Source organism: Lygodium microphyllum, chromosome 11 (genome assembly GCF_053477565.2).
Source record: "Lygodium microphyllum isolate KBCC chromosome 11, Lygodium_microphyllum_v1.1.10, whole genome shotgun sequence".
In the NCBI taxonomy this organism is placed as follows: Eukaryota; Viridiplantae; Streptophyta; class Polypodiopsida; order Schizaeales; family Lygodiaceae; genus Lygodium; species Lygodium microphyllum.
In genome coordinates this window covers 127,346,920-127,371,054 of record NC_141145.1, presented here as the reverse complement: position 1 = coordinate 127,371,054, position 24,135 = coordinate 127,346,920, and the positions used below count along the sequence as shown (strand labels likewise).

Below are 24,135 nucleotides of genomic sequence, written 5' to 3'. Positions count from 1 at the left end.
ACACAGCTCTAAACACAACACTCATACTAATAAGAAGCAATGGAGACATGTTCCAATGGGTAAGGACAAGAGTCTAGAGCAAACACCCGACCAGGAGAAACTACCAATGCAATCGAATGAGAGGCTAAACGGAAGGGAATCGGCTGAAGAGCTAGACTCTCCAAAAAGAGAGGTAGTTGTACCCTCACAACCTAGCAAGGTTGTTCAACAGGCTACAACTATGTCCCATAAGGACATGCTAGAAAAAGAAAATACTGAGGCCCCAACCAAGCACATCAATGTGGCTTACCTAGTTCAGGGTCCTGAATCTTTAAAGGATACACCTCAATTGCCCAAGAAAAAGAGGAGAAAACAATGAAATCAATGGCATTTGCAAGTGGTTGTAGATGCCAAGAAGATTGAGACCAAGAGTGTTGAAGAGTTTAGGAATAAAGCATCGAGTCCACCCATGAATAAACCCATTGCCATCTCTCCTAACAACGATGAAACCTCAGACACATCCGTGTGTTCTGATAATTCAAAGCAACCATTACCATCAACTGTTGCTTGCAACACTCAATCCACTGACAACAGAATGTGCATTGACCAATCAAGAGTGAATACAACACTGTCACAACAGGTTGACAAAAAGCAAAGCCTCAGGAGAAACATGAAAACCCCGAGGACATAGGCAATCCTAACATTGACCAATCTTGCTCATCTAGGCTTAAGGCCCTAGCTATGCTAAAGCCTAGGAAAACTCCCAGAACCTTGCATGAGATAGCAACCGAGCAAGCCTTCATAGAACATAGAAGTGTCACAGAGTGGTTGACCGAGTTGGAGGCTAAACTCAAATTATTCGCACATGCTTACATCCTTGCAAACATGGGCACATTCCCTAGGGAGCAGCTTGAGGAATACTTGCCATATCCGCTATCCTAGGAAGAGCAAGAATATCTTAATGAGCACTATGACAAGCTCCTACATGAACGCATGCAACTCATCTCTGATGAGGAGGCTGACTACACTTAACTATGACATTCAATGAAGTGCTTTTCCAACCAAATCTCTTAGAGATAGAGCAACTAAAGCGACAATCAGAGAGTCGAAGTCAATTTGAAAAATATTGGTTTAAAAACCGTGCTAGAATGGCCGAACTTGGAGCCCAGATTATGACATCTCATAAGAGCAATTGGCCAAATAGCGGTCTCAAAGAGACCCACCAACCTATGTGGCGCCAACTTCCTTTCGAGTACTAATTGACGTTCGAGGTATAGACTTAGCCGAAGCTAGCCAAGAGAACTCTCTGATTGATAAAATTCTCACTGAGGAGGAGCTACATGTTGCCAATAGACTCGGACAAGGTACCATGCTACTCGATGTTGCAAAATATATGTTGTTATTGAGTAGACTGCCACGAGTACTAGATGCGTATCCACACTCTAGTACAATCTTGAGTTCTACAATTGGTTTTTATCCTCACAATGTGGCATGGATTTATAAACATATACATAAATAAACAATGTGTTTTGTGATTATGTATAGATAATACCAACCAAAAAGAAAAAAAAGCCAGCACACACACAAGCAATGATAATCAAGCACAGGTGATATACATCGAAGTCAACACCATGGGATTCAGATAAGTAATGTATCTTTGAGCTGCACATGTTCATTATGATTGAAGCATATGACTTGCATGTACTCTCACAAGTTGTTTGCCAAGTGAATGCAAGACGACATAGGTCTTTGTACGAAAGCATTCAATGTCCAAGTCACCACAAGACCACCAACCCCACAAAGAACCATTATGGAGAAAGTGACATAAATACTAACAAAGAGCCATGATAGAAGCCACGTTGCTTGAAGAGAAAGTCACACCTACAGAAAGCACACATTGCATTTGAGCATGGCCCAAAGCATAGTCATTGGCTACTCTCTCTTTCTTGTCTAGACTCTACATTCGAGGCAAGATTAAGGTGGCAAGCTCCTGTTCACGACAAAAGAGCAATCAAAGTACAAATTAATGGTGGAAATAAGGGGTTTCAGCTAGTTTACATTCAAGCTTACCCTAAACCTAAAATTTGCCATCATGGAGGAGCCAGTCATGAATAACTCTTAGACCAGTGCACTCTACAAAAGTATGTAGAGAAGGTCGAGCAGGCTATTGATTACAGCAAGTGCACAGAATTTCCGAGGAGCTTCGATGCCAAAAGAAACTGTGGCATGGTGATGGTAAGAAGAGGAGAAAAATCTCATCAAGTAGAGGTGGAGTTTAGCCCTGCAATGGTGGAGAAGGCCCTGGGTTTAGCCAGCAGAGCAGGACTAAGAAACACCCAAGGAGGGATGTGCATAACATGCTAGGGGTGAGCTGTCACCAATCTGAAAACAAGAGGGAGACAAAGTCCACAAGGAACAACAGAACAACATGGAGAGAATTACTAATAAAAAGGAAAATGGCCAACCATCTCAACAGCAAGAGAGCAAGAGGACAATCCGTGAGCAACAAGGTTAAAAAATTGTCAAGTCAAGCAGAAAGGAAAGATCACACTCTCAAAATCCCCATAAGAAGAACTTGATCCACCTCCAAAGAAAATAGAGAGCTACAAAGGGTGGAGAAGGAATTGAAGAGATTAGAAGAAGAGCGCAAGCAAACGCTAGAAGAGGAGAAAGAACGATTAAGGCAAAAGGGAGGAAGAGATTACTCTAATGAAGATGGAATCAAAGATTTAGTTTACAAGCTGGCACATCGCTGCTACAACATGGACTGAAGCTGGTTCACAAAGAAGGGTGTAACTCTAAATCGAATCAACGAAAGAAAGAACAAGTGCATAAACCAAGCCCCCTCCGTGGCCACAACAAGTACTATCAGAAGAGAAAAGGGCTCCATGCCAAGCCATGCATTCCTTGGTAAATCTCTTAGGCCTCCTCAGAATGTAACTATTGTAGAGCATCAGGATGATGTCTAGCGTGCCCCCTCCCAATGCATCTCCAAAACAAAAAAAGAAAAAAGAGAAAGAAAAAGAAAAGATAAGATAAACAAACACCCACTCAAAGAAAAAGGAAACAAATAATGAGCTTTTCCATGTATATCAGAGTGCCACAAACACTACACCTAAGGGTCCTCATGCTAGGCATGTCCGGTGGCCTCGGTCAATTGACTCCATGGCTAACCCCCTAGCCCTTCTTGTCCCCCCACTTCACACTTAGGGCACATTAAGGGTAGGAGACACCTAGGGATTTTGTGCTTGCCTATGGTTAGATCTGTCTCCCAAAGTGACACCCACAGCACCTCCCTTTTACACAAACTGGGTCCTCAAGTGTGGGACAACACGACAAGCTTCCTTGAGGTTCTCAACCCAACTCCCACTTTCACTAGCACAGAAACCATGCAACACTACACAGTGAGGTGAACACACCCCCAGGTAGTGCACTTTCTTTTTCTTTTTTCAAGTAGACTCAACAATGGTGATCCATCACCAACATTGAAGGCCCCCACTACCCAATCAAATCTAATCTTGGTGTCAATGCGCTCAATTATTCTACATCATGTTGACAAAAGCACAAATAATATCTCAAGAAGCCTTCAAGTGTACTTCTCCTCAGCATCGACAATCTTTTCCACCCCATTGAACCCTCACTTTATCCACACATTTCTATGAGGAACCCGACCAGCAATCTCCTAACTACGTACTATCTAAGTATGCATGTGCACTCATAATATCTGCACCACAATCTATACACAGTTTGGATATGCAAGTGCAAGAAAATACTCTCGGCTTGCTTAGAGATTCGACCTGTCTTCCGAACTAATCAAACTACGTCTTGTGCACGATAAGAGGACTAGCACTAACCCTAGGGAGAGACCATGTGAGAGTTTTTCAATTGCAGGTATTGAAGACTCCAACGAAAGTACAGTCAGCTCTTCATCAACACTCAACTCTGAACTCTTGTTGCATACTCTCTAAACAAATGTAGTAAACTCATTCCATTTTAGTATATTCACAAAAGGATTGTTAATGCTCCATGATCCAAGAAATGTGCCACAAGTGAGCTCCACCTCTATACCCTCAATCATCATGCAAGCCTCATGTTGTAGTAGTAGTCATGGTGGTGGTGGTGGTGGTGGTGATGGTGGTGGTGGTGGTGGTGGTGGTGGTGGTGGTGGTGGTGGTGGTGGTGGTAGTAGTAGTAGTAGTAGTAGTAGTAGAGGAAGCAAGACCTTCTCCCATTTGACTCTCTCTCTCTTTCTGTCCTTAACCCAATTTTTTACTGACTTTTTTTTAGCCTTGTATTGCCTAGCCCAAAATGCTCTTTTCATAAGCTTGTAAAATAAGTAGTAGTAGTAGTAGTAGTAGTAGTAGAGGAAGCAAGACCTTCTCCCATTTGACTCTCTCTCTCTTTCTATCCTTAACCCAATTTTTTACTGACTTTTTTTTAGCCTTGTATTGCCTAGCCCAAAATGCTCTTTTCATAAGCTTGTAAACTCCTCATGTAGCCTTGTACTATAGCCTCTATAAGGCCCTTGTTACAGCCTCTGAATGACCATCATGTTTGTGGTACCCACACTTAGCCTTTTCTGTGACAACCTCTGGTGTTTTGCCACGTTTTTTGTGTGCCCACACTTTGCAGGTGTTACTTTCACTAAAGCCTCTACACACTTTGTACTTTCTAGTTGTGATTGAGAAGTGGTGTTGAGATATTAGCAATCACACCTAATGTAGCCTCTTTGTATGAGGCAGTTCTAGGCTTAGGACATGCACACTGATTGAATCCCATAGGCACAGAAAGGGAAACTACTACCTATCCAGCAACTATAAAGCATTGTACTTTACTACCACTTTTTCATATGGAATGAATACAATATCATGATGCTTTGTCCTTTCACTTAGTGTCTTTGTCATTGTCAGTCCATTACACAAGATTGTCTTTATGAGTCCAAGCTTCCATCTTGGAACCTAATTCACTTGTGTAACAGTTAGTCTCTCCTTGTCTATGTCAACATGATTATTGTCTTCATCTTCCATCCTCCATAACTCATGACATGCTCTAGATCCGTGCTTTTCACATACCACATTTTGGCTATGATTGCAGTTCCACATATATCTCTTTGGCATCCCCACCTTGGACACATCTTTGAAAGAAATGAAAATGCTTACTAGTTTGCAATAACTTCCGCCCCTAGACTATAAGTGTTTTGAGACTTGTGATCATTGTTTATATGGCTGGCAGACACGTAGTGCACATAAGAAGTCTAGCATGAAGCACATGGGTGAGCCTCTGACTCTTGCTCATTCAGATATATGTAGTCACATGCCCTATCAGTCGTCGCTAGGTGGTGCGAAGTACTTTGTCACATTCATTGATGATTACTCACATAAGATCTAGGCTTACTCTATTAAGTAGAAATCGAATGTCTTGTCTATCTTTCAACATTGAATTGCTCTTGTTGAGAACCAATCTGGGTATAGACTGAAATGCCTTAGGTCTGATAATGGGGAGTATGTCTCAAAAGCTTTTGAGCAATTTTGCGTGAGCAGGGTGTTAAGCGTTAATTGATCACCCCCTACACCCCTCCCTAGAATGGTATCGCAGAACACATAAACAGGACGACCTTGTAGTATGATTAGCTAGGCATACTTATCCCAGCACTTTTGGATTGAGGCAAATACTACTACCATACACTTGATTAACAGGTCCCCTTGCACTACTTTTGATTGCCAAGTTACAGAGGAGATATGGACTAGAAAACCTCCGTCATATGCTCACTTGTGTGTCTTTGGTTATGAGGCATTCTACCATGTTCTGAAGGGCAAGTAGAATAAGCTAGATTCTAAGTCTTTGAAATGCTTATTTCTTGGTTATGGGGATGCAAGTGAGATTAGCTATCATCTTTTGGATCCACATGCTCGCAAGGTTATTTGCAGCCATGATGTCGTTTTCCATTGGGAAAAGATGCATAACCCACCTGAGCAAGTGATTAAGGTATGCAAGGTGATCTTTCAAGAGGAGCCTCTTGCTCCCATACAACCTACTTTAAGATACTCTCTTAGAGCTAGATGTCTACGTGAGCACTTTATGCCCTCCATGGATTATGTTATGGTGATAGATGCATGTGAGCCTCTCTAATGATGAGGCATGCATAGATATGATAGTTACTCATGGGACAGGGCTATGCAATTAGATTTTGACTCCTTATACTAACCATACGTGGGATTTGGTTCCTTTACCTAATGGCAAGAAGGCAGTGCCATGCAAGTGGGTATACAAGCTGAAAAATATCCTTAGATGACCCAAGCCTACCTATAAGGCTACAACTGCAAGGCCCTCTCTATTATGAAGGCCGAGTATGTTACAACCACTAAGGATTGCAAGAAGGAGGCTCTCTCGTTAGATCGTCTAATGATAGATCTTGGTATTACTGATGTGGTCCCTACAGTGCATTTGGATTCTATGAATGCTATCCAATTAGCCAAGAATTCGATCCTCCATGTGAAGATGAAACACATTGAGGTACATTATCACTCCATTAGAGTGGCTATTAAGGACAAATCTATTGACCTTGGCAAAAACTCAAATGACCAAAATCCTATAGATCTACTCATGAAAAGTCTCTTAATGGAGCATTTTGCCTTCCTTAAGAAGTTGATGGGGCGTTGGATGAGATGACATCTTTCCTCATCCTATTGTACTTTTACTTTTTTCTTGTTTTCTTCTCATTAGGGACAAGGGACACATTCACCTCTCTCTCTCTCTCTCTCTCTCTCTCTCTCTCTCTCTCTCTCTCTATGCTTCCATCATAGCTCTTACTTTTGCTCGCGTGCTTCCACTCTGGACTCACTCCCTTCACATTTCCCATGTTGAAAATGTGACTCCCACATTGCAATGCAAACTTTGGATGAAGTATATAATAATAGACATTACTAACATTTCCCTTGATTTATAAAATATAATATATACTATCTCATAGCATGCAAGAATCACTTCAACATTAATTGACCATGAGTTGAAGGTATATGTTCAAAATTTGAGTGCATGGAAAAACATCATACTCAATTTTGACACTCCAAGAGAGATCAACTTGCCAATAAAAACCTATATTCGTAATATCCAAGCGCATGTCATCAAAACATAGTTGGTTACACTCCAAAGAAGAATTATAGATGATGAGCAATGAATAGATACCATGGAGATTATAACAAAGCATATTACTCTTGAAAGTTGTAGCACCAAACCCAATTCCCTTAACACAAGTACCAATAGGGTTATTGTTATCTTCTTGTAGTTCGCATATACATCTATATGGTGATTATTTTTGCATAAAAAGTACTTATCGATGATTCCATGAAAGCATGCATGTCTAATTCATGCCATTGCTTGCTCATATTTATTGGAAGGCATCCCTATTAATTTTGGCATTGATTGCTTCTCACACAATGTATCTTATGAGAATCCTAGCTTATTTTTACAAGGATATAGTCATTTCATTGACTTACAACAAAGAATAAGAGGATTGTTGCCCACTAGTGGTCTTTTGCTAGTAACATCCTTACCTAAAATAGTAGATATGTTGTATCATCATGCTCAATAGTACAAACCACCCAATCACATAGCAAACTACATTTTTATTAGTCTTTCTCTACTCGTGTGCTATTTAGGCCATGATTCCACTTAAATTGTTTTATGAGTATGGGTGATCCTCCATTCAAAGAGCCATGCTTTATTATTCCTACCATTTGTTATTGCTCTATTAATCTCAACATGTGTAGCTTCAACATTGCTTTCATTCCAAAAGAACTCACTACAACCATTATGAAAGAATATTAATGACTTCATGCATTGATGCTCAAATAAAAGACAGTGAAATCCTTTTGAGCAATAGAACCAATGATCATTGTTGGGACTAGGTGCAATTTTTAACCGTAACATTCATACAATATCCCTTTGTATAATAAGGGTGTTGGATCACCTTAGATGCACCTGCTAGTGGATTTTCAAACCTTTACCAAATCAATCGAGCTTCACATTTTAAAAACTTGTACTTCAAGAGTTATACATTCTAAGAACTTATACTTTAAGAGCTTTCCATTGGTATATAACGTGATAAGCTTAGGACCTAGGACAATGAAGATATATAAAATACTCTTTTTTTTTCTTTAGAAATTTGGATCTAAGTGTGGCTCTCAAAATGTGAAGCCCCAACAAAAAATAGAATATTGAATCTTCATTGACCCAACTCCAAACCTTACTACCCAACATAATAATGGATAGTTCTTGAAGAGTAGTCTCTTTAAATATGAAGATTGCATATAAAAGCTTTGTTGGATGCCACTTTTTCAAGGGAATATACCAATTACACTTTCTTACAAGTCCCTCAAAATGGCCCCAAAGAATTCCTAAGGTGTCCTTGCCACTTGGAACCTTATTTACTACCATTGCTTTTGCCAAGGTCATGACATGGTTCCTTTAGCTACATGTATATAGCATTTTCCAAGTTATTTTATTGGTTTGGCATGGACTAATGGGTGAATATGCATGACACCATGTGCGATTGGTAAACAAGAGCATTAAATACAACACGTGGGTTAACCCTAACATGCCTCATAGGCCAATCCCCACAAAAGGTGTAAAAAATGCTAATACACCTTACTCTCCAAGTATGACTCATGAGTGTAATATTTCTTGCATGAAAACTTGGTTGCGCCATTCGCAATGTGCCAAAGGCCCTTGACAAATACAATAAGAACCTTTTGTATTATGAATGGACTAGAATGTTGAGGGGAAAAGGTGGAACCTTTTATCTCAAGCTTCAATGAGTTTTCTCCATGTTCAAACAAAATCGTCCTCTACTTATCTCCCTCTTTGAGCAAATTTCACCTCTTAAGCCTAACTCTATGATTGAGCTTGTGGTAACTTTACATTAACAATGCCTAATATGCACTTCTTTCCACTAGAAAGATTGCTTGGCGCATAATCCCTTTCATTTGGAGTCCTATTGCAAGGTCCTTCAAGTTGACAACCATCAACATAAATTATCTACCACTTATTGCTGCATGTTGAGTGCAATTAAAAGAAATCTTTTGCTCACACATGCTCATAGCATATTCTCTAATGTTCTATCAAGTCATAAATATAATCATTAGCAATGGATATCTTGTGTACATTGTACAACTAGCAAATGTAACACTCCTCTATAACAACTAAACCTATTATATTATTAAATAGTCTCTAAAAATCACATACAACCAATAGCTCTCCTAAATAAACAATCATACTAGTTTTGATACTTTTTGTCCATTCATCCAAACAATACATATATTACTTGGCATATCCCAATGCTAGTCTAAGGCAACATTATAGATTTAACAAATATACACACCTTCAACCAATTTACTTTATTGACCTAATACTTTACACATTTAGCATCCTCTCAACATTGCTCAAATCTCAAAACTACTCTTCAAGAACACAAACCTATGCATAGAAACTTGATTCTAAACTTTCTAAAGACTCCATTAAAAGCCTTTTACATCACTACCCTACATCTATAGAATACAATGAATTGAAATTTATTTACTCAAAGTATTCTTTCTTAAGTAGACGTCTTTAGTAAGAATGAAGAAGTAATAGAGCTACAAAATTTATTTAATCAAGTACTCTTTTAATGAGTCAATCTCTCTCGTAAAACCATTAAAGTAAAGGAATTAGCCAATTATTTTACTCAAGTACTCTCTCGTGATGAATAAGAATCTCTCATGAAACCAAAAATACGCCAACTGTAATAAAGTTAGTTACCTCAACAATATACCACTAACTACTACCTAACCGTAACATCATTTAAACCAAAGCTACTATTCATTAATCCACTCATAAGTTGCAACTTTACAGCCAACATGGCACATGGAGTCCACTCTTAGGCTTGTTCAACTCCTTGACCCTAGTCCACTAACTGTGAAACATTTTACCCTCAAAAAATTCCACCCTCATGCAGCTCCTAAGTTGAACACTATCATAGCCAATGTAAAAACATCTTTGAACACCATAAACAACATCAAGACATCCTCCTTTAGTCTCTCCTCCACATCATACTCATACTCACTAATATATGACCAATCCCCTCTCATAAACTTGGATGTCTATCCCAATGTTTGAGCCTTCATAGCCAATGTAAAAACATCTTTGAACACCATAAACAACATCAAGACATCCTCCTTTAATCTCTCCTCCACATCATACTCATACTCACTAATATATGACCAATCCCCTCTCATAAACTTGGATGTCTATCCCAATGTTTGAGCCTCTCCTCATAATCTAATACACTCAATGTCCACTTTCTTTCTAGCTCAATTATTAATATTAGCTTACTCAAGATTTTGAGTGTGCTCTATTTACTTAAGAGTGTGCATTTGCATGAGCTTGAGTGTGAGTTCTACACATCTCCCTTCACTTCAATGTTCTCCCTTATCTTCTTCTCTTGCTTGCTTACAAGACTGATATCTTTGAAGAGTTCAAAGCTTTGAAGGCATCTATCCAACAACACTCCACCATATCTTTTAATAACATACCAACCCTTCCTAGAATACCCCTCCAAAAGACTTTCACAAAGACCCACTTAACCTTCACATCAATTGGGTGGTTCTCAAACATAAGTAATACCAAAGGAGCTTCAACTAGACTAACATTAGACCCATCTCCCAATCACACTTGCACAAGCTCCCCTCATGCATAATAAGGCAAGTATACTCCTTAGAAAGTATGCCATAATACAAGCACCTATACACACCTATAAAACTAATACACAAGCACACCTTCAATACTAAGTATATGCCTTCCAAGACCCCTCCAAATCTCATGAAAGCCAAGTATACTCCTTAGAAAGTATGCCATAATACAAGCACATATACACACCTATACAACTAATACACAACCACTCCTTCAATACTAAGTATATGCCTTCCGAGACCCCTCCAAATCTCATGAAAGCCAAGTATACTCCTTAGAAAGTACGCCATAATACAAGCACATATACACACCTATACAACTAATACACAACCACTCCTTCAATACTAAGTATATGCCTTCCGAGACCCCTCCAAATCTCATGAAAGCCAAGGGATAAATGCATTCTTGCAACAAACAGAAAATAATGTTACACATAGACAAAATAGTATCAAAAAATATGGAAAGTACAGTATTTGAAGCAACACCAAGAGCATAAGCCCTAAGAAGGCCCCAACTCTTATTCAATAAATAATGGGAAATTATTTGTTATTAGATCAAGATGTCTTCCATGCAAATCATAAAATCACAAGTACACAATGACCAAGACTGAAACTTGAGCCATGCACCCAACAAAGAGCAGACCAAAAGGCTTAGTAAAAAGGTGGAAACACTATATCCACCTAAAGGGGTCAAAAGAACACAATGACCAATTAAAATCTTTGGGCAGACAATTTGTGAAGCTCCTAACTTGTTCTCTCCTCTAATTTCCACAAGATAGAACTTTAGTAAGAGTTACTTTGTCTAGAAGAATTTGTAAGCTCTAAAGAACATGATGAATGATTGAGATGTTCAATGTGTACAATCTTTTCACATTGTTCTCTCTTCTTTACCCTCCACATTGTTCTCTCATCGTCATTCGACTTGGTTCTCTCTTCTTTACCCTCCATACATAGCTTTAGTAAGAGATTGGTGTACATGTGTACAGGTATGTATAAGCTTGAGAGCAAGGCTTCTATTCTTGTTGGCCTGAGTACTCTCCCTTCTCTTCTTCCTTGCTCATGGAATTGCAATCTTGCAGATCCATTAGAAGAAGATTGTGTAAATTATAAGCTACCAGCATTGTTTAAACTCAAAGCAACATCTTAGCACAATAGAGAGAGAGACAGCACACTTTTTAATAATATGGGATTGAGAACCAAAATACTACAGCTATCATCTTACATTCCCCAGTAAACTGAAATCCAACATAAAGGGCACATTCATACTAGTTTTTTACAGAGGAGAGAGCACTTCATTTAACAACTAAACTCACAAGACGTTTACACTGGTCTATTTTGAAGGTACATCTAACCAAATTTACATGACCTACCAAGCAATATTCATACTAATATACCTACATGCTATAATCGTTTTACCCTATGATACCACTTGGCCCGACATACTAGAACTATAAAAAATTAGATGCACAAAAGGAGTGCCCAGTGTAAAATAGAACTCTCAACCTATGATAAAAAGAAACGTATTTTCCAATACATCAAGACTTGCAGCACCCAAGTATTTACCATAATAGTAGATTACACTACAGTACTCCAGTTATGAACCACAAACCAAAAGTCATACATTACATACAAAACTTAAGAACGTATAACCAAATTTATCCATATGACTAAAAGCATAAGTTACATTCAAGTACACCATATGTAAACCTATGAGTATGACTTAGCATCTCAAAGGTCTACATAAGTACAATTTGGTGACTTTAGAAGGCCTCTCAACTGTGATTACACTCACTCAAGTATTGTGCTGTGTTAATCAGCACACAAAGTGCGACACACAGCACAACATACAGGAATCATGAAACAGTGTTTATTTTAAATGAAATTCGATGGTAATTCAACTGATCTTATTCATACTTTCTGCCCATTACAGGTCAGACTTTGCTCGGTGTGAAATCGATTATTGTAAGACTTTTGTGAAGTCATATACATACAAGGTATCAGAATGATGTGACATTATTATTAGCTGCTTTTTGGGAAGTCATTTACATACTTGGAACTTCCACATCATTTGGGGTACCAATGCATGAATTTTAATAACAAATTTACATTGCAATTGGCAAAGAGTAAATGTGTTAGAATGAGGTCAATCCCATCGACAGAAAAGCTGGAATTGAACTCACCCACATGTGCACAATACTTGTCAGCTGGACTAAAGCATGGCCTAGGCACAAGGCAGATTGCTGATGCACTATGTGGACAAATCTAACCTTAAAAGTTTATGAATGGAAACTGACCACTAATGTAAAGGGTTTTACATACTGACATGATGTGCTTACACATTACTTAGGAAGTGAACTTATCAGATATTGTCAATACTTATTATAGGGCCATGCTAGGATTTGGTAAAGAAGTTTGCCTATAGATCACCTGATGGTCCTACTTCATGCTCTTAGAAGTAGAGCGGAGCTAGGCTTTGGGAAAGAAGTTTGCTTATAGATTGCCTGATGGTCCTACTTCATGCTCTGCCTGATGTCATACTCTGAAAAAGCAAACTTGTGCCTTCAGTTCTGCCCTACATGTCTATCCACTTCTACGAAGGTTGGCTGTTCAAAAACAAGATTTCCCTCCATGCGCAAATTGTCATACAACTTCTACAGTCCTGAGTCACTCTACACAGTTAGGAAATTTCATGAAGGCTTTCCACTCCAACATTTTGCCCTTTCAATACTCTTACACCGATCTCGTGTGACTAACTTATGCATGCACAGTACCCTTTCAACATTAACTAACCTTTGAATATGTGAACAGCAACATGGGCTAAGGACAGCTCAGTCACAGGGAATCTGTTGTACACATCCATGTCAGTAGATACAACAAAAATTCATGGAGACGCTGAAAAGCGTTCATCTTCAACCTGAACATGTATTCTCACATTCAGTTGTGTCATAACATGACAGATTTTCTTAAATAGAATGTTCATGACTTGAGTAAAAGTACAGAGTCTACTGGAATGATTGCAGGGACGGTTCCATAATTTGACAAAACAAGAAGGTTTCAATGTTTGCAAGCAGAGTCCCATACTTTGACAGAATAAGGTTTCAGAAAGTCAATACATTTGTGAAACCCATGAAAATAAATTAGACAAAGCAGTCCAGCTTAAGGAAGCTTAAGTAAAATGGATTTTTTAGAGAGTCTTGTGTATGTGTAGTTGCTTTGCTTATTCCACTGGTTTCTATGACGCTTATGAAATAAAGAAAAAGGATGCTCTCTCTTTGCTGGTATTAAGCTTAGAAGCCCATAAAGGCGCAGGACAAGATGCAAAAGAGCAAGACAAGTTAAGCCGTTCTGCTATATAAAGCCCCTTCTAAGACCTCTCCTCCTGACATTTAGCATTTTCTAGCTCTTTGTGCACACTCTAGCTAGAGCTTCTAGATTCGCATCCCTGCATACTGGTTGAAGTTGGCATTTTTCCTGGATTCTCTATGATAGCAACCAACTTTGAATTCTGCCATGTCCAGGTCAAAAGAAAAACAACAGATCAATCGTTCCCATCCCAATGTTGTAGCAACACTGGTGATCATGAGAGTTCCATTTCACTGTGATGTGGCAGGCCTCAACCATCCATCATTCAAATAAGAAAAGACACATACCACTAACAAATATAACTATATGATGCACAAAATAAGCATCCACAAACTACCAACTAAAGGATTCTCACGCCAGACAGCCCACCAAACATACCAGCTGCTCCACTTCACCAGCCTCTCCACCAGCCACCTTAACAAGGCCCAGACTGCCTCTATCTAGCTCGTGGACACTCTGCACAGGCTCATCCACCACCAACATCTTTGCCTCAGCCTCCCAGCTCTGTTTCTTCCACAGTCAAATTCGCTGACAACACCAGCACAAAAATACCGGGAGAAACAAAAAAGCTTCAGAGTGAATAGTGAAGACAAACTTTAAAAAAATTAAAAGAGATGTAAACATCTGCAGCTGCAGAGTAGAGAGAGAGAGAGAGCAAGAAAGAGAGGAAGAGAGACTAGAATCACAAGAGCAAATCGAAAGAAAAGAACTTGTATTGATTAATTCAAGGTCCTTGGGCTATACAATGGAATGTTCTGTTATCAACCCTTGCAACTACCACCACAGATTAGGCCATTTGGACTACCACAAGAAAAGTCACAAGGGAAGTTGCACCATATACCCATGATTCCAGCAATTTCTATAACTTGATGCGAATGTTGGAGACCCAACACAAGCAAGCATCTCTGCTCGAACAGCATGTTCTAACAGCGCAACACTGGGTGCTAACAGCATTAGCAGAAAGAATACCACTCCTAATGCATGATAGATCAAGTTGCACACAACCAAGGGCACAAAACTGTCACTAAAGAACTGGCAAGTGCAACCAGCACATAGGTCAGGTTCCAAAAAATATAATGCTTCTACAAAACAAGTTGCAAAACACCTCACTGCATATACCATTACAACCCATGGTGTCATTCTACAGTAGAGACTATGGCATAGGCATAGTCCATGAAGATTGACCACATTGCTGACTACAGTCAAATGAGGACTAGACCAAGCAGCACTGATTACTTGAAATGCATTAGAGACCAGTGCTGGTATTAGAAGGTTGTGGATATTCCCCTAGACTAAGAGGCACAATTGAGCTACATGATACCACAATCTAAATATTGCAAGCTCCATGATACCACATCTTAATTTAGCAAACCACACAACAAGATATAAGTTCGGAAAGACAACCACACAAATGAACTTCTAGCACAACAGTCAAAACCTGGACTTTCCATACAGTTCAAACACTACTGGTGCCCCAAATGATATATATGTATCAGAGCATTAATATTCAGAAACCATTACAAAACCTACAGTGCTCAATTGATCACTCACCAATAGCCCATAAAAAGACCATTTTGCCAGGATGCACAAGAATTGGGGGTTTTAGGGTTTGGGGGGGCGGGAGATGTGTGTATCAAATGAGTGCATGTGCATGTCTGCATTTGATTGTTGGGACGCCTTCACCCCAACAAAAATAATTTCAGCACGCCAACCTAAGTTGCTCATACATAAAGGCTGTACCAATCAAATAGATGCAATAGATGCTGCTAATCTTCAGAGTGTCGAAGGTGACTTACATAGACTGCCTGCTGCAACAAAGCACCAGAATAGTTGCAACCTTGCAAACTTCGAAACGTGGCTAACAGTAGCCATATAAACAGAATTCTGCAACCAAACCAGCGGGGAAAAAAAAAAAGTTTGCCCCTCCATGAGCATATTTCTCTAATCAACCAACAGTTCTGCCAATTAAATGTACCTACGGATGACAGTAGAGAGCCAGAACCTGTATTACATGCTTCAGCAGTCATAAACATGCTATGAGCAACAGAACAAAAAAACCAGCATCTCCACTACCTGCAGCAGATAAAATGTGGAAAGACTGACACATACTTGATGCATGAAAGCGAATCTATGAAAAAATAACAAATCACACAGGAAGTCAAGTTTCTTGTCATGAAGCTTACCGTCAAGCAATAGCTCTCTCCGCTTTCACTGCATGATGCTTCACTTCCTAAGTATGTCCAGGGGCCATGCCCAACTCCTACCATCCCTTATCCCCCCCACCCATGCCCCAGCCCCAGCCCACATTCATTCATAGTTAAGCTATACACATTTCTAATAAGTATTAAACCATCTCTTAAAGACAAGTGGACAGAACTGCCATTTTAAGGATTTCCTAGAAGAACAAGAAAAAGAACAATTCCAAATAAGAACAATTATATTAGCATTGTACACAGCAAAAGTGATTGACCTTTCAATAACAGTGACTAAGAACCGAACTACAGTTACAGGGACCTGTGCACAGGTAATGGTTGGTTCATCTACCTAAAGATCTGATCACTGACAATCTTGCTGTAAGCTGAGCGTCATGCTGAGCCAAGTGCAAGTCCATCAACTGCAAATAGACTAGACGCTGACAAACATGTCCACATTACTCCAACCTGCATAAACAGGCCATGGGAACGAAAAACTCTTGTGACTGGATGGCGGCATATGTCTTTACAGCAAGGCCAACAAACAATTAGTATTTCTCTTTTAAGCCTCAAATCGTTCAGTACGGAGCTCAAAATATATAACTCCCTTTCAATCACTCGCACTGCTACTTAAGGATGCAGATTTTGATGAATGGCGACTCTTCTTCTTGTGCCTTTTCTTCAGTCTAGAAGCATCGTCACTGTCACCTTTGCTTTTACCATGTTCTATTGCAGGCACTCCATCCCCTGATACAGAAGGTGACCGTCCATGACGATGTTTGTGCCTTTTCTTCTTTTTATCATGCCTCTCATGATCATCCTCCCTCCTATGATGCCTTTTTGCCTTCTTTTTCTCCTTACGTTCATCTTCACTGTGATCTTGGTCATTGGGAGCCTGCTTGAGACTTGTAACATTAAACTTAAACCAGAAAAAAAGAAACACAAGCAGAATGTGCACTAGAGCTTGTCCTGTGCTGATTTTTGCCCCCTCATGCACTAATTTTAATAGTTGACAAGGAAAAGAATCAAGCCATTTTTCTGTTTTTTTAAAAAGCCCTACAAACAGCATTGATTATGAGTAATCTTCCCTTCAAGAACAGGCAAGGTCCCCTAACCATTACAATAGCATGCCCTTACAGACAAAACTAACAAAGATAATGCCATACATTGGTATGCCTATAGAGTAAGCAATCTACCTTTGGCGCTTCAATCGCCTTCTCACAAGAAGTTATGGGCTGCTCTTCAAATAGGCCTCCACCAGTGGCCACTTTATCATCCGCATGAATGACTGCCTGAGCATTTTTCCTTTCATCATCAGTCACTTTTGATGCTGCTGTCCGATCCTTTTCAGATTTCCTTTCAACTGCCTCTGTACCTTCCTTGTTGTGGGACCTTAGGTTTGATGACTGTGTGTTACTATGGTGCTCCTCATTTTTCACCTTCGGCGGTGAGCGATTAGGCTCTCTATGGCTCCTGGGTGATCTTGAGCCACTCCTCCTCCTTTTGGTTCTGCTTGGGCTCCTACTTCTTCTAGAACTTCTTCGCTCGTAATCTTTTTCTCTATCATGTTCCCGATAGTGCCGCGAATGTGAGCGATAATAGTCCTCTCTGCTTCTATAGAATCGAGAGCGATCTCTGTTATCAATGAACCGATAACGCTCCCTAGAGCGAGACCTTGAACGGCGATCGCGACGGTTTCGCACGGGAGTTCTTGACCGTGATCTGGAACGACGATCCCGACGATACCGGATAGGAGAATGAGATCGTGACCTGCGTAATCTTGATGGAGACCTGCAGCTCAAACAAAATAAATAAGACCAGTCAATAAACCCACTCAAATAAAGCACATGCTACCAAGACAGAAATACCAAAAGCACACACCTTTTATCCTTTGTCTCCTTATCTTCTTGGTCATTCCCATCAACCTTCAAACTTTTGCTGATTTCTGCTGCTCTGGCTACTGCCATTTCTGAGGCAGACTTCAATGTTGCCGCTTGAATAGCTGCATTCTGGGAGGCCACGGCTTGCTGTCTGAGAAGAGCCTGCTGAAAATGATATTGCTGTAAAACAACTGCCTGCTGCATAACAGCTGGCAAAGCTGATGGCAATAAGCCATTTGTAGTGGGTGATGGCAGAATTGCAGACTTCTTCTCTGGCAAAGACTTTGCCATCTCAACATTTATTGGTCTGCCTTGAACATCCCAATTGTTCATTTTCAAGGCCTCCTTAGCTTCCTCTGGCTTTGAGTACTCAATATATGCCAGCTGTTTAGATTCTGTAAGGTGAACACCAGTGACTGTTCCACAGAAGCCGAAGAATTTTGTCAACTGTTCAGTATTCAGCATTGGACTTAGATTGCTGACTTGGAGAGTTCGTGCAAGAGCATCCCTTCGTTTTTCATCAAGTGCCCCCGAATCTTCTTTTGAGGCTAAGAAACAAAAAGTTTGAATTATGAGGATACACAAGGAATTGTTGTGAAGCAATCAAGCTGCGTTTTCAGTTAATATGTTAAAGACAACGTGGTAATACAGCACAGATTCCCAAGTAAAAAGTGTACCAGAAGCATCTTGAGCTGCAGCACGTGCCTGTGCTGCCTGTGCAGCCTGGTAAGCCTGTACAGCCATAATGCTTTGAGCAGCAGCAATTGCAGCTGCAGATGGGGGTAACGGCATCTGACCAAGAGCTGCAAAAAGGTTCAGATAGATGTCAATGCTTAGGATGCATATTTATAGGCATCAGCATGTGCTTTAACATGAATACTGGTGCTTAATGACTTCCCTGACATTCACATGCCTACCCAATGGCTGATACATCATGAAACTTGCAGTCTCAAACTTAAAGAAGGTCTACAAGATCAGTCGTACTTTGACAAAAGCAAGACAGTATCTCAGATCCCATCATCAAAAGCCCAGATTGCAATCACCTGTTGATCCAGGAAGCATTCCAAGTGTTCCTTGGAAAAGGCCAGTAAACGGGGTTTGCATAGCATTAGGCATAAGGGAGGTTCCACTCAAGAGTCCAGTCGGTGGTGTGACACCATTTGGTAGCGCTGCATTCACCCCGCTGAAAAAAACAGGGAAAGGACTATTGAGAATTGGTGCACCATTGCATTCCACGGACACCATGTAATCCCCGCGCTTAGGTACTGCATAGGTGACAGTATATGTGCCATCCCCGTGATCTTTCACAGCGCCCTCCTGCTCCACACCGCCTACCCCCAGACCGGGGGAGATTTTGACCTTGATCTGGGCACCACCATGTGGAATCTTGCGGCCATCTGCATCCTTGGTGGCAATGACAAAGGAGGCAGCAGCGCCAGCAGCACCGCCAGCAACGCCAGTACCGGCAGCCGTGCATTTTGAGGGGTCGACGGGGCCGATAGGCTTGTTGGCAAGCTTCTCAGACTCATCGGTTTCGCTGTCTGAGTTGGCAGACTCGGCTAGGGTTAGGGTTTCTGCAGCCGCGTCGACGTCCTTGAAGGTGGCATCGAAGGCAGCGCGCGCAGCTGCAGCTTTCTGCTCTTCTTCCTTGAGCTTGGCCTCCTCGGCCTGCTTCGCCCAGATGGGGCGCACAGTCGGGGCACCACGGGCTGCCATCGACGGACAACTGTGGTGACTGTTGGAGCTCGCAGACAAAAACGAAGTTGAACACGAAGAAACTTGGATGGAAACCGGAAACGATATTTGCCTCCGTCATGAAACGTTGATTTTCTTCTTCTTTTTTCGGAGAAAAGGCTGTAATGTTATATTAAGATAGAAATAGTGTTCACGAAAAATATTTTTGGTAGAGCAGATACAAAAACTTCTAACTTAAATTTTTGCAAAGATTTTCGAATCAAATTACATGTATTTGTCATTTTTATAACTAAACTTTTTTAAGAGTTCGAGGTTTTAAATCTTCTTCTTTCAATTCTGAATGTTTTTTTTTTTTTTGGCAATCCACTTTACATTAAACCTCGGTTTTTCATGAACAGTGGATAGAAACATTGTTTACATCCATTGAACCACCCAAAAACTGGCTTTGAGAAGTAGCCAAAAGAAGTACATCGAAAAAGACAGGTTGTAGTGCCACCATAAGACATAGAGTTTCAAGATAACATAGCAAGTAGGTAACATGGGCTTAAGGGATTTCCCAAGTAGCGTACTAGTTATAGGGTGCATTAAACAGGATGTATAATAAGTAGCCACAAAAAGAAGATTGGGCTGAATATATTAGTATCTCTTTGATGCATCCTTTATGGCATCAAAGATACAGGTGACTTTGAAATCCAGATGGAGCCCAACTCTCTTCGGATGTTGTCATTCCAACATTCTCTTAGCACAATAATGGCCTGAAGGTCCTAAAACTCCAACTTCTTCTTGGCAATAGCAAATTGCTTCACAACATTAATCACAATCCCTTTTTCAGCTTGTGATATTTGAAACAAAAAGTCAAGTCAAACTTTAGGCCATGCATAGAAACATCAATTTTACATTTGAACAAAGCATTGTTTCTTTGTGTCCAAATGGATTGAAAGAAAAAAGCCTCGATGAATGTCCAAACTATTGTGGGGAGGCCATTGGCCTTTCCCAGCATTACTTCCTTCCTGTTTAGTTCTGATGGGTAAAATGGTTTAATCACCCACTACAAAAATGTGAAAGCTTCTTAATTGGCCCTGTAATTCATAAAAAGATGAGTTAGTGTTTCAATTTCAATTTTGCAACACATACACTTTCTCTCTCCCATTTTTAATTTGAGGGCTCTATCTTCTGTTCAATGTCCCTGATGTAATATGAACCAAAGAAGGGTAGATTTTTTCGTGGGAATTGTATTGGACCAAATGTTCATGAACCTAAATTCCCATTGGAAGTGATTTTGTTTAATGTACCATTTATCATTGAGCTTATTTACCAAGTTAGAAGTAGGGGGCATTGGGTCAAGATTGGCAAGGGCATTTCCATTGTCCCAAGTAATTGCTCGTGATGTTGAAGTGTCCTCTAGTTTGGATGGCTTTACCAAAACTTCTTGTTTGAGTTTGAATTTAATCGTTGAGGAGGCCAAGTCTTGTTTTTGGTGCTTGTTGTAATCCCATAAGTCCTCTAGTTGGAGGCCATTTTTATGCACCCACCACCCAGCTTGTGTATATTCATTACGTCCTCTAGCTTGCCTTTGGTGCCTATTGTAATCCCATAAGTCCTCTAACTGGAGGCCATTTTTATGCATCCACCACCCAGCTTGTGTATATTCATTATGTATAGGATCACTAAACAAACTAAACCAATTTGAGTCAAAAGCAGCCTAGGGTAGGGAGATGCTATGATTAGACTTAAGTGTTGTTTTGAACTTAAATCGAAAGCGAGGAGGACCAAAGTCTATTTGCTTGTGGGGAAGCCTTAAGTTTTGTGATGGGCATCTTGCCAAAGGCTACAATGAGCACAAAGAGGTGCTTTCATATGGGGCACCCTTGGACTAGGAACTTCACAACATTCCTGTGCAAAAGTAATAGTCATTTCAAGTTTATTAAAGATGTTATAGTAATAGTCACAGACCAATTTCAAGTTTTCGTCATGGTCCTTTGCAACATTACTAGATTCGTCAATAAGTAGGGGGAGCAATTCTCTATCCTTCTTATTCATTAGTAGGCTAAACATTTCCTTGGTCGATCTATTGATTTTGCTAGCCCACTAGGCTTTGGTGTAAAGTAGGATTTGTTCTATCTTTAACTCTTTCCTCATCCTTGAGTTCCATTTTACGCTTGAGAAATCCCTCTTGAACTAAAAGATCCCCTTGATTCACTCTATCCTCAAGGGTGATGCTTTCCAGATACTTCCTATTTCTTGTCTCCCTTCTATGTTTAGTGATATTACATTTGATTTCCTGAGCAACTCTCAAGTTTGCTTAATTACTTGTTGCCATGCAATGGTTGGAAAACTTTTTGAAGAGAAGGCCCAACCCCAAATGATATGGATGTTATCCTATACTATCTTTAATTTTAAAATTTTAGGATATGCATAGAGCCAGCATGTTTTGACGATGTTGTCATTGTTTGAGAGTGTCAACTGGATGGGATCATGATTAGAGAGAGCTAAGTCCTACTGCACCCGAGTACCGATGCTAATGAAGGAGGACATGAACCCTACCGAAATGTAAGCCCTAACAAGTTGAGCTTCCTAAGTCCTTCTCCTTTTGCTTATTAGACCATGTAAATTCCCCCCCTTGTTATTTGCTTCTAGTAGATTGTGTTCCTGTTTGAGTTGGTACCATGTTTTTTTCTCCCTATCTATTACTATTCATCCTTTCTGTTGAAATTGATCTTGAGGTTTCTCTACCACATTGGAAATTCAATAAATTTTAACGATTCTCAAATATGAACCCTTTTAACCATTGGGCAGTTGTCATAAACCAAAATCAAGGCGGATTCCTCATTTTCTTTAAAGAAAACAACAACCCATTGATAAAGTGGATCAATACAAACTTGTTGCACCAACTTGGAGAGATGTGAATGGATACCAACCATAGTACCTCTACTACCTATTTTTGTGGTTGGTGTAGAACCAATCATAGTCAAGTGAGATACTTCTTAGGTTCTTGGAGAGATTTGACCCAGTAGTTTTCACTTCCTGTAGACACAAATAGATAGGAATGATAGCATTTTGCCAGTGCCAAATTTTTATTGTCTTAGCCCTCAATGGGTTAGATGAGCCCTTGGTGTTAAAGGAAATGTTTTTCATATTATTGACCATTTAAGATTTCTTGTTAATTCTTCCATTTGCACTTGGGGATTTACTTTGAGAAGAGAGGGAGATGGATCGCACCCTAGAATACCATCTCCCAAAAGTTGAATTATTATAAGTTCTCGAGGGGGACTTCCCTTTGTTATTTGACTCGGGAGGTAGAGACTCCTCTTCAACTTACGTCATGTGACCACCTCTTTAGGGTGGGCATTGAGGTCATAATCATTGAGTTTGTGTTCAAATTTTGAATTCAAGTTCTTTACAAGCTGGGAACTATCAACGAATTCATCTCCCTCATTGGATGAAAGGTCTCCCTAGTTTTAAAATTTGGAAGACTCCTCCTTATCCATATTTTATTTCCCCTTACCCTTTATGTCATGTTATGAAATATAGTCTTGTGGTTCAACCAAATTCGAGAGGAGAGGGGAAAACTTGTTAGAAAACATATTCTTGTTATTCTTTGGATTGGGATTTTTAGGGGCCTTAGCCCTACAATTGTCAATAGCTTGAAATCCACCATATGAGACATTAGGTTGTTGCTCCTTAGGGTGTTTTGAGGGTTTTAGTTCTAGGCACTCTTTAATATAGTGCCCGTGTTATGGCACTTGAAGCAAGAGTTGGGCAAGTTCTTGTACATGACAGGTTGCTCCATCATTGGAATGCCTAAGTGATTTGTAATAACTAGGGTGTGTGTGTGATCCTCAACTAGGTCAACTTCTACCAATATTTGCGGGTGCCACCTAGGGTTGACAATGTTTACTGGACATTGATCTAGAATGCATCTAAGAGGAGCAGCTATCTATTTGAGGGATAGAGGGAGCCACATAGAGAGGTACAACATCTCAAACCACACAAGGATTTTTGTGGATTTGGGGCCATGAAATTCAAAGTTGGACGTCCATTTAAATAGTGACAGGGGTGAATTTCTCAACCTCCAATGCCCTTGGCTCACTATCTTAAGGTCCAAGCCCTTAAACTCGAAAAGGAAAATCAAATAATTGTTTGGTACATATTGTGTAGACAAAGCATGGTCTCCTAAGGCCTCCTAGTTAGCTCCTATTACCTCTCAACCACCCTCCAAAGGGCTCTACAAGGGGGCGGGGTCTGTAATGTAAACCAATAAGAGCTCTATTGCCAAATATTGTTTTCCAATGTGTCATACCA

General features: G+C 40.1%; 1 protein-coding gene across 11 annotated transcripts; it reads right to left on the bottom strand.

Annotated features, from left to right (window-relative positions):
* Window positions 1-11,276: 11,276 nt before the first annotated feature.
* On the bottom strand, window positions 11,277-19,969 carry LOC148029354 (RNA recognition motif (RRM)-containing protein). Of its 11 annotated transcripts, none has more exons than XM_087688137.1 (10): window positions 19,182-19,969; window positions 18,816-18,941; window positions 18,140-18,686; window positions 17,455-18,049; window positions 16,611-17,153; window positions 16,250-16,326; window positions 16,069-16,139; window positions 15,863-15,950; window positions 14,445-14,594; window positions 11,808-14,208 (listed from the first exon to the last, which is right to left on the bottom strand). In XM_087688137.1, exons 1-5 carry the CDS (start codon window positions 19,852-19,854, stop codon window positions 16,869-16,871), a joined length of 2,226 nt encoding a protein of 741 aa, XP_087544263.1. In that variant the 5' UTR covers window positions 19,855-19,969; the 3' UTR covers window positions 11,808-14,208; window positions 14,445-14,594; window positions 15,863-15,950; window positions 16,069-16,139; window positions 16,250-16,326; window positions 16,611-16,868. The 11 variants fall into 11 exon arrangements, with proteins under 11 accessions (XP_087544264.1, XP_087544261.1, XP_087544263.1 ...); XM_087688136.1 differs by having other exon boundaries at window positions 14,462-14,594; XM_087688138.1 differs by lacking the exons at window positions 11,808-14,208; window positions 14,445-14,594 and adding an exon at window positions 11,277-11,775.
* Between the last annotated feature and the right edge of the window lie 4,166 nt (window positions 19,970-24,135).